Source organism: Sinohyriopsis cumingii, chromosome 13 (assembly GCF_028554795.1).
Source record: "Sinohyriopsis cumingii isolate HCF-2022 chromosome 13, ASM2855479v2, whole genome shotgun sequence".
Classification (NCBI taxonomy): Eukaryota; Metazoa; Mollusca; class Bivalvia; order Unionida; family Unionidae; genus Sinohyriopsis; species Sinohyriopsis cumingii.
The window spans coordinates 6,737,172-6,749,173 of NC_142973.1; the positions used below are offsets into that span (position 1 = coordinate 6,737,172).

At 33.9% G+C, this 12,002-nt stretch overlaps 1 protein-coding gene across 3 annotated transcripts in view; it reads right to left on the reverse strand.

The window, feature by feature from the left end:
• Positions 1 to 10,700, reverse strand: part of LOC149784901 (uncharacterized) — a 141,406-nt gene extending 130,706 nt beyond the window's left edge. For 2 of the 3 annotated variants that reach the window (XM_089978492.1, XM_089978491.1), the window contains exons 1-4: positions 10,588 to 10,694; positions 7,846 to 8,037; positions 5,470 to 5,605; positions 5,031 to 5,273 (exon numbers count right to left, since the gene is read on the reverse strand). In XM_089978492.1, the coding sequence (XP_089834618.1) occupies positions 5,031 to 5,273; positions 5,470 to 5,605; positions 7,846 to 7,929 (463 nt within the window). In that variant the 5' untranslated portion in view covers positions 7,930 to 8,037; positions 10,588 to 10,694. Of the gene's footprint in view, positions 1 to 5,030; positions 5,274 to 5,469; positions 5,606 to 7,845; positions 8,038 to 10,587 lie in introns of all 3 variants that reach the window. The other variant, XM_089978493.1, reaches the window with a different exon arrangement.
• Between the last annotated feature and the right edge of the window lie 1,302 nt (positions 10,701 to 12,002).

The window sequence follows — 12,002 nt, forward strand, 5'->3', positions numbered from 1 at the left end:
ATTTTGTTCATTCATTCTAGCCTAACACACTTTTCTGTTAACGAATTTCACCAGTCAGGGTTAATATCAACTGATTCAGATGAAACACATTTGACAATTAAATAACCATTCGATGGAGATAAATTAAGCAGAATTTCAGTGACATTTATGCATGAAAAGATTGCTAAGACTAGTCTTGGAAAAACCCGTACAAAAAGTATGGGTGTATTACACCTGTAACAGGAGCAATATCAGAGGCATAATACACCCAGTTTAAAGGCGCAAAGCAAATTTAACAGGTGTACAAGACCAAGCAGCGTAATACATAAAGGAAATGTGTACATCTTTAGTCTAACACATTTGAAAATTACAGGCGTATTCCAATGCTGGTCTTCTGGCAAGAAAAGGAGCATTTTGAAACATAGCAACTGGAGTTAAAACTAGTTAAGGCATATTTTGGAACTTAGACAACTGGAATTAACTAGTTATGGTGAACAAACTGGAATTGATTAGTTAAGGCATATTTTGAAATTTAGCAAACTGGAATTAACCAGTTACAGTGTATTTTAGAACTTACCAAACTGGAATTAACCTGTTAAGGGGTCTTTTGGAACATAGAAACCTGCATCGTGGTAGGTGATATGTACTTTTGAACTTTGAAAATCTGCGTGCTGCAGATGAAGCATAAATAGGACTAAATTCACAGAAAACATGAGGTTTGTTTCAGAACTTTGTTTTATTCCAGTCAACTGAGAAGTCTCAAATAAATGGCAGTCTCTTGCACAGCTAGTGTCTTTGTGTATATTCATCAATCTTTTTAACAATGATTCACAAAGACAACTGAATGCTGAAATGTATTTAAACTATTAAATGTTTGAATATCCAGATCAGTTTTGTTCTACCATCCCAACAACCAAATCCAAAGGCATGCCAACAATCTAATATTTGGTAAGTATTCAAAGTTAGGACTTGATACATACATTAACCATATTATATTGTCATGTTTGTCCCAGCTATAAAGTCATGTATAAGCTATAATCTACCTGTCTTGGGAGTATTACCGTTGCCATTTGTGTGCTGTCTAAAGATTGCCGCAAGCTAGTGTTAAAGTCTTACACAAGGTTACATGACCCGCCAGAGACCGAAATCTTGAATCAGCAGTGGCGATAGATTGCACCATCTAAACAAAGGCTTGCAGTTATCACACCTATGTGTTAAAGCTTAGTCCTAAGATCAAAGGGAAGCCCACAGAGTGAGTGGGTCATGTTCTCATCCGCTCCCATGTTTGCAAAACAATACAACATACTTTTAAAGTTTGATCAGTTATTCATAAAAGTTTGTTCTTTGGCATATTCAGAAAACAAAACTCCTTAGTTCTTATTATGTCATGGTGGACACTATCAGATAGAGGAAAGCCTTGAACTATGCCAAGAAAACAATCTGTTCATGATATGCCCTCATGAGAAAGTCGATACCATTGGTATTCTGTGAATGATATTTGGCAGCAAATATAATTAATGCATGAAACTGTTATTTCAATAATATATGCTTTCTCTACATATGTTAATAATAATTGATTTAACTGATTATTTTCCTTCTTTTTGAACCACAGTGGCTTATTGGTTAAGGTGTTGGACCTGTGACATCAGAGGGTGGGAGTTTGATTCACATCAATGGATCACCTACAGTATGTCACAGAATAAGGCAAGAAATAACTTGATTTCACCTTAGAACGATTTGACCATTTTTCGTTGTACATGCGTACAACATTACCTAGGGTGAATAATTGTTTTTCCAGGTAAGTGACTGTACTAGCATGTATCTTGTCGAAAATTACTTACAGCAAGAGACACTAATAGTACAGTATACATGGATATTTTACCCTGACTATTACTCATTCTCCTATGGATTTAAGGTAGATTCCATTTCTAACCGACACTGGTCATTTTGGATCTTGTCAAGGAGTGAACTTTCTCTATTGTGTTCTCCAGCCATAGGGGTAAGTATTAAATTCATATTTTATTTGATATGTGAAGTTTATTCAGGTTTTAATATCATATCGTGTAATGATGCATTTACTACTACGCAGATTTGAAACATTGTGAACTTTGAATTACAAGTTGCTATTAAAGTTTAATTTATTAGCATAATTCTAAAGATTTTTCAGAACCATTATTATGACCAGTTTGGTTTTATTGTAGCTGTTCAGGGCTGTTTAGAGCTGACTGAAGATGTTCTGGGCTGTTTAAAGCTAACTGAAGAAGTTTAGGGCTGATGGTAATTGCTTAGGGCTGACTGTAGCTGTGTAGGGCTGCATGCTGTCTATACGTATGTGTATACGTGTGTCTGCACACGTGGTGGAGCCACAAATGTAGACATAGCCAATACAAGGACGCTGTATGCTGTCTGTATATATGTGTATACATATGTCTGTACATGTGGTGGATCCGTGAATGTGTAATGAGCGGCCAATAAAAGTGTGGGCCAACCCACTGGACTCTGTGAAACTGTGTGGTTCATCAGTTTATGAATCATATGACTGTACAAGTGTCAAGAGTCATATATTTGTTCCAACTGATGTTTCAATTGAGTACATTTTCAATTACATGAGATTATTTTGAATCTTATTTTTATTATAGGAGATTATGTGAAATCTCACTTACATTGCATAATAAAATTAGGAGATTATGTGACTCTTACTTACAGCGCATAATATTATTTGAAACATACTTGAATTCCTTGAGATTATTTCAATCTTAATCGTATTCCATACGTGAGATTATGTGAATCTCTCTTACACTACATAATATTATTTGAAACTTATTTGCAGTCGTTGAGGTTATTTGAACCTCACTTTCCATACGTACGATTACATGAATCATATTTTTGTTTTTCAATTTGTGAATGTTTGTGTATAGTGACTGGATCAATCATATGTTGAAAGCGTGAGAAAATCATTGTATTTATAATATAGTTTTTATTAATTCATTTTAAAAATTTCTATCGTCCATCACATTGTGTTTGCATTATTCATTTAATCCAAAACCCACTAGTTTCTACTCCGTTACACAGTATATGTCCTTGGCCAATGCATTTTCTTTTTCCTTCAGCACAATATAAGCATTAAACATGTTGTGCTGTGAAACCACCAAACCCCAAAACTTTTTTTAATTCAAAATTTGTTAGAACTGATATACTAGTACTAAAATATGACTTAGTTTTGAAACATGGGCCACTGTAGTTTGGTAGTTGTGCCATCCTTGTAATCCAGGAGTCATGGGTTCAGTACCCAACTAGGTCAGCTGCCTTGGTGTATCCTTAAGAAAGGTACTTAGTTCCCATTTCCTTGACATAATATATCAAATAACGTCTGCCATTAAAAAACAAAAGAAACCATGAATTTTCATAATGTATATCCTACAAATTGAAATCAAATACATACAGTAAAATTAATATTTCTACTTTCTTCATTAAATGAATCAAACTCCTTTTCTTACCATATATATCTTTATTTCAGAATATGTGAATCCATGGTGTAGTAAATGTAGACTACCAAACCCATCAATGACTGAACTGAATGATGCTTTGACTGAATCGGTAAGCTATTCGAGAAGGAAATGTAGACAAAACTTGACGAGTGCAGAATCACAATAAAATATAACTTTGTTCAACAGACAAAGGCAGCTTTAACATGGCTATATTGCTATGAATGATTCTGCAACAGTTGTATTTGTGTTAAAAGGTCATTACAATCAATTACATTGTCCATCTATTATGTCTGAGTTCATTGCTTCATAAGTAAATTAGCTGCATGTACATTTCTCAAATAATATTCCTCTTGCATAATATGGTTGTGTTTCAAACGTCCAAAATACGCCTGTACTTAGGTTTTGATTTATGCCAATGTTTTACACCTGTTATTTGAGTTAGCTTTATGTCTGTAATATATGCCTATACTTTGGAATGATTTACACCTGTAACATACACCTTTACACTGGTATGGTTGATACATGTCAGTTATGTCTTTAACATACACGGGAACTTTGGTATCGTTTACGCCTGTAATACACACCTGTGCTTTGATATGATTTACACTTGTAAAACACCTTATTACATTGATGTATTTGAATACAGGCATACTAATTTAAATAATTTGCCTCTGTGTATGCCGAGCATACACTAGTATTACCCCTGAGATATGCTAGTATTACACCTGAGATATGCTAGTATTATGCCTGAGATATGCTAGTATTACGCCTGAGATATGCTAGTATTACACTTGTTTCTCATATTCTACACTAACCAAAGAGCATCTATATTTTAGGTGTAGAATACACCTGTAGTATGCCTATGTTACAGCCATAGGATTTCGTATGGGAATGAGAAACGACTGAGAGCCTTGGAGCATCCTGCTATGAGAGCCATGCATGTACTACATTTAGTAATAATAATAACAAGCTTCCATGATAATGAAATTATTTCAAAATTTCCCAACTTAAGGTGCTCCTGAAAATATGTTCCCAATTTATTACAGTTGTACTTTATCCCAAACATATGAATCCATACTCTGTTTCCAGTGCCGGATTAAAGCCTTCCAGGGCCCTAAGCACTGAAAATACTATGGTGCCACCCCCACCATTCCCCTCCTACAAAACGTGAAAGACAAAAAACAATATTAAAAGCTAAAATGGTGGGAAAATACCAGTTCTACTATCAGTCCAAATCAAAATAATCACACATGCAGATCAAAAACATCATATATAATTATCAAATTTATTTGAATTTTTTCTGGTACCCATGTTGGGGTGGTGCCCTAACCACGTACTTGGTGTGCTTGATGGGTAATCTAGCACTGTCCATTTCAAAGCACTTGAGACAAACTTTGGCTTTTTGTTACTTTGTCCAAGGGAACTTTCCATCAACAAAGACTTTAAAATTAAGTACATACCTCACAGATACAAACTGAAAAATTTTAACATACACAGACAGACAGACAGACAGATAGATAGATAGATAGATAGATAGATAGATAGATAGATAGATTCACTCACTCTCTCGAGAAGCATTCATCTTTATGACAGCAATTTTCAAATCCATCAACTGTTTACAATCCTTTACATCTGCACCTTGGCTTCCACATTTTACACTCTCAAAGTATAAAGTTAGCCCATCATCTCCAACAGGTCCTGATATATTTGACAGAAGGAGACCATCCATGCCACCAAGGGGAAGTAACTGTAATATTGCCTCCTCAAGTGGTCTTTTTTTAGCTTTCTTCTGGATTTCTTCCAGGTCTTAAATCATAAAATGAAAATACTAAACTAATTAAAAAGTATAAACAAATTTAACAATTGTACAATTATTAATATACTAATGTATCTAAATAACAGTAGCAATGAATGTAGCTAATCATTGCCTACAATATGATGAACTTTTGTACCTACCTGAGTTATTGCCCCCCTGAGTTTTTTAGTCTTAAGAGATACACACCTGCAACTTCATTCCGGAAAACAGCTAAGCAAATGCTGGTTACAGCTGGATAAAAATACAATGAAGTAAGGTCTTCTCCTGTCACAATCTCCAAGTAGTTCTGTAAAGTCTCCTCTGTTGTGGTCAAAGATATATTCTATGAAAAAGTAAAATCAAAAGATATTTACACTTTTGATAACTGGTATGAAAACATTCAGTTTTCTTGCAGTTATATATGCTATGATTTTTCACCATTTTCTAATGTAACATATGTGTTGACATATGTGCAGTTTTTGTCCTATAAAAGGTTAAGAACTTTCATGTTTAATTAAAAACTAAATTAATTAAAACACACACAGACACGCACACACACACACATATATATATATAGATGTATGTGTGTATATACAAGTTTGTTCTTAATAGTTTCATTCAATTCTTTGGCATATTCAGAAAACAAAACTCCTTAGTTCTTATTATGTCATGGTGGACAGTATCAGATAGAGGAAAGCCTTGAACCATGCCAAGATATATATATATATATATATATATATATATATATATATATATATATATATATATATATATATATATATACACACATACATCTGGTGGCCTTGCGGTTAGAACATCCACCTTGGATGCAGGAGGTCATGGGTTCAAACCCAGCCTGAGTCGTAACAAAGACTTATAAAAATGGTACTAGCAGCTTCCTTGCTTGTTGCTTAGCATTAGGATGTTAGAGTTAGGACTGTTCAGCTTGCTGATGATATCCCAGTGCTAGACATTACAATAAACTGTCACACTGATGACATCGTAGTGATATGACTAAAAATTTTAAAAGCTACGTTAAAAATCCTAAACACACACACACACACACCCTGTCTGTTAGTGAACAGGAATCAAAGACTGCATGTTTATGCATAATAAAATAATAAAATGTCACAGCTTCAACTTCATCCCAAAAGTCATTACTATTTACTAAGTTTAAACTACAATGTCACACTGAACACAAAAGCCTTGAGCAGTAAAATCTATATCATAGAGCTGTATGTTACTTACTTGAGTCTATCTGAAAGAAATGGGAATGCTCTTTTATTTTATACCAAATTTTATTGTCAAAGGTTTAAAATTCCAATGGCAAATCAGACCACTCTGGTGGCCTAGTGGTTAGAGCATCTGCCTCAGGTGTGGGAGATCGCATGTTTGAACCCTGGCTGAGTCATACCAGAGACATAAAAATGGTAGCAACAGCTGCCTCGCTAGGTGTTCAGCATTAAGAGGTTAGTGTTAGGACTGGTTGATTTGGTGTCAGGATAATGTGACTGGGTCGGACATAATGCTACATGTCTGTGGCATGATGCCCTAGTGCTAGACATTACTATAAACTGACACACTGTGGACATCATAGTAATATGATTGAAAAATTGATAAACCTATGCTAAAATCTCAAAACACACTCAAATGGCAAATCTAACTGATGTTGGATCATGTTAAACTAAATAACAATCAATCTACTGAATAATGACAATGTTAGTTTTTCCTCTCCCACTGTTTTCAATCTTATATATTGCTTTAAATTATCACTTTTTGACAACAACAAAAAATTAAATTCAGTAAGGGAGTCAGTTAAAACCAATCAGTAAACCATCCAGTAAGTCAGTCAGTAAACCAGTCAGTAAACCAACCAGTAAGTCAGTCTAAACCATTCAGTAAACCAGTCAGTAAGGCATTCACTTAAAACCAATCAACTTTGGGTGGCAGTGTCCAGTTTTGTAAATTGGCCCCTGGCAAATTTCTTAATTTAAGGCTATGGTGTGACTTTTTCAGCTATTATTGTTTACTATTCATAGATATGGATATATTTGTGAACTAGGGGAAAGTCCTCACCCTCATGGACTTACCCATAAGGCTCCAACACCTGGGTGGGGGGTCACAATGGGAAAGTACCGAGATATATGTTGTACAAATACATAAATTTTGTAAAGTATTGTAATATATTGTAACAATCTCAAGACCTAAATATTTTGTTGCAGTTATATCTCTGGGTATGTCAATTTTGTGCATTTTAAAGGCTAGCTGGTGTGGGTATCATGCCCTGCCACATGAATGCAGTCTGGGTCAATTGGCCCACCATGACCAATAATACCTCTGGAAATTGTACAGGGTACATATGCCAGGTCTATCTCTGTCTAAATCCACCATTGAATCATGTGACTGAAATAAAGGTCCTCATTCACCAATATCTTTCTATAAATGGTCACTACTGATATACATGGAGCGAGTTAATCATATGCAAAATATTTCATTATTTGTTGGGAAAAAAGTAGTAAAAAGTAGAAAGGAGTCCATATCTTATTGCATGCTTCACAAGAAAATATCAAAGGGGAATTTTACCTTCACAACCAAAATCTTTGTAGGCTTGATTTCTTCTTCCCATATCTGTTCTGGAGATAAATGTTTAAGATAATTTGATGCCATTGTAGTTGTTGAATCAGCAGTTATTGAATTTTATCTAGCTCTTCTATCTACAAATCCTCTACACCACTGTCCACAATGACACCAATGATTTCAACGTCGATTTTCCACCTGCAAAATATAGTGTGAGATGTACAAGTTAATAGGAAAAATATGGATTTTTTAAATATGATTACAGTTATCACAAAGACAGTGAAAACTCTAAGGTGAAGGTCACATCCAGTAAACAGTAACCTCTCTATCAAGTGAGGATCTGCATGTTTTTCTCATCTTTCAACTGTGTCTCTGTGGATGTATTAACTATGACACCTACTCAGACACTTACATTAATTTCCAGGGGATTCATTCAAGACACAAAATCTTCATACTCATGTACTAAATTCAAGATACCTGATGACAATGAGATTTTTCATTCCTCCTCCTTGGACTAACCTTGACCCATTTAATCCTGAATATAGGATTCAAAACATGTGTTATCTTTTGTGACCAGTATTTCTTCTGAAATATCATATTTTGCTGATGTCTGTAGGTGGACAAATTAACCACATGATGGCCACACAGATGGACATTGAACCATCACAATTTCTATAATAGTGTAAGAAATTATTGTGAATAAATAATAAATTAAATTTTTTATCATGCAATACATGATCTTTGATAGTTTCAAATTATCTAATGAAATCTGAGTCTCAATAGGCAGAATAGTAGCAGTCATCCTCATGTATTCCATGCATATTTTTTCATACCCTTTAATTTTTGGTACACAATCCAGTTATCAAAATAATAATTATCTAAATATATATTTTTTCATACATATCACTTTGTATTTTTCGAAAAATCCTTTAAATTACTGGACAACATTTTTACTAAGATTTGTGTTTGCAAAAAAGATTGAAGACACTGTATAGCCATTTAGTTTTTGCAAAAATTAATAACGAATTGTTCCTTAGAAAATACAATGATTGATGCATAAGCTCTCATATCATCATTACAATATCTACTGGTGTTATTAACAACTGGACAAAGGCCTCCACAGAATATAATCCTTAATTATCATTAATTAGTTCTTATTAAGTCTGTCACTGTAACAAAATACCATGTGCGTTTTAAAATGAGTTCGGAAGCCCTATGATGTTTTATTATCCAAGACAAATTATATCTGAGTACATGTTAAAGGGAAGACCACAGACCAATGATGAACTAGTCTTATTGTTTTATTATAGTCATAAACAAATAAATTATAAAAAATCTTGTCATTTTTTTCCATCAATTTGAAAGTGACAGACTCCGTTAAATCGATTTGTACATATACAATCTTTTAAGTGCTTATACTGTTTTGACACCTCTATTGTTATCTTTATTGGCAAGTTCGAATAACAAGTAATGTGTATGATTGCTGCTCTTTACATCATCTGTTGTATGGACAATGGCATCGAAAGCACATTGACAAATTTTCATTTCCCTGGTTCTGGGTACTCAGTTTACAAATGTAGTGTTAGTTTTCTATCTTTAAATGTCTCTAGTCAATGATTTACAGATCAGTTTTAAGGTATCATACTGGAAAAATCGGATACACTGATTTGAAGACCTTTCAAAGAGAAGTGTCCTTCGTTTGTATAATGTTAAAATATATATATATATATATATTGAACATTTACATCAAACTGTCAGATGACTAATAATTTCATGCTAATATTTCTAATAAACACAAAATAAAAATAAAGTACACATGCACTTATTTAAGAATTTTGACAGTCAAGAATTGCAAACAAAAACAAACAACAGTGGCTACTGGTTATTTCCTTAGGTAATTTTTCTTTTATTCTTTGGAAATGCCACATTTTAACAAACGTTTTTTTTCTTCCCAATTTTGGATTTATTTTTTTATATAGATGGCCACATAACTTAGTGAAGAATCACATTACTGTAAATGTAATGTTCTCATTACCGACGAGCCAACTTTCACTTTCACCAGCCGCATTTAAAATGTCAAAGTAACAGGACTCAAAAGGAAAACAGGCTATTTACATATAAAATATTTACCCCAAACAGAAAATAGTATTACAGATGTTAGTCAAATTTTTTACATCAGTGTTGTATTTCGACAGCGACGTCACTAGTTTTACAGATGCAGTTTCGATTTCAGCCAAGCTGGTCTCCAATGACTAAGGGGGTGCTCACCAGTTATTATGTACTTTTGAGAGAGTGACGTATATAAGGTGAAGTTGTTTGCATTTAAAACATGCACAGTGGAGAGAATGTTGGCATACCTCTATGCTACATTAATGTAATGTGGATGATATTTCTGTGGATATTGTACTTTTGGAAATTGTACATGATTTAAAGAAACTGCTAACTGAAATGACTGCTCCCTTGTGCTAAAAATCAGCCTGAATTAGTCTAAAATATACTATACATAGCAGCTATTAAAATAGGGAAAATGAATTTTGCCAGACTAGACAATACCAGCTTCTGAAAGTGCAATGTGAAGAATCGCATTACTGGAAATTTAATGTTCTCGTTACCGACGAGCCTACTTTCACTTTCACCAGCCGCATTTAAAATGACAAAATAACAGGACTCAAAAGGAAAATGGACTATTTACAAATAAAATATTTACCCCAAACAGAAAATAGTATTACAGATGTTAGTCAAACTTACATCAGTGTTGTATTTCGACAGCGACGTCACCAGTTTTACAGAAGTAATTTCTCATAGCGTCATTACAATATCTACTGCTGCTCTCTTGGTAAACAAAAAAGGTGAAAACGTACTCATACCTAAACGGTGTCAAGCCCAAACATACCCAAGCCAAAACGTACCCTTACACAAGTCAAAACGTAAACAAGTCAAAATGTACCCAAAATAAAGTTTTCGTGTTATTATGTTTAAAATTCCTTATATCAGTAGATAGTACTTCTAGTAACTTGTGACTAGGCAAGGCTGGTTTTAGATTGCTTTTCTTGGATCATTGTGAAAAAGATACCTTGAATAATGTAACAACAGATTGGCCTTAGAAATTTCCTCTGATATTTAGAGCCCTTTTAAATACTTTAATTTATAATAACTCAACACAACATTACTAATTTGCAAATCAAATCCGTCTGTAAGAGATGAAAAATAAATAAAACAAGATAGATAGATAGATGGGTAAGTAGGTAGGTAGGTAAGTAGGTAGGTAGGTAGATAAGGAAAATGAGATAACTTTGGAGCTATTAGTTGTGAATTAGATCTGGCTTATGAAAAAGACAAATTGAAGTCAACATTTTATTGCATCAAACACAAAAAGTGTTTATGCAGCAAAACACAAAACATAACAAATACAAGTCAGTCGGATCTGCACTAAAATGGAGGCAATACACTTACTTGTAAACACACAAGGATAAACAACATTGATGGTTACTTCACTTTGCAGTGAGTACTATTTAATGGAATATATTCAAAGGATTAAAATCCAAATAAATGTAGATACAAGTATTGCGTACTGAATACCGTAATAAAACAAACAAACACAGTGCGTATCATATATACATTTTTGGACGTGAATGACAAGCTAACAAAATACAATTTTACATATTAAAAGCATATGGAATTTCCAATAATACTCCTTGATGTATCAAAATTTTAGTATAACACAAACCCTGCTCTGCATTATGCATTGAATTTTCAGCAAAATAAGGTGTAGACTTTTAAAAAATGGTCCTGTACTTGAGTGCACCAATAAAGAAAATATCCGTCAGTACATAATAGGCATGCTACCTTTAGAGATATTTTTCCCCGGTTAACAGCTAAATTTGCTTGTGCGCTTTCTTATGGTGATAAGCAACGGGAAACATACGTTAGGTATTTGATTGTCAATGTCAGGAGAAAGGGGCATTTGTAGTCAGCATCCTCTAATCACCAAAGAAAGACAACAAGGTGTAAGTGATTTCTTCAGAAGCAGCAGACCAAAAATAAGGATCCACACACATAAAAAAATTCAAGAATTCGAGACAAGTGGACGAGACAGAGGTAAAAGAGGAAAAATCCGTGCCTGTGAAGAAATTCGAACGAGATAGACAGTGAAAGAGAGACGA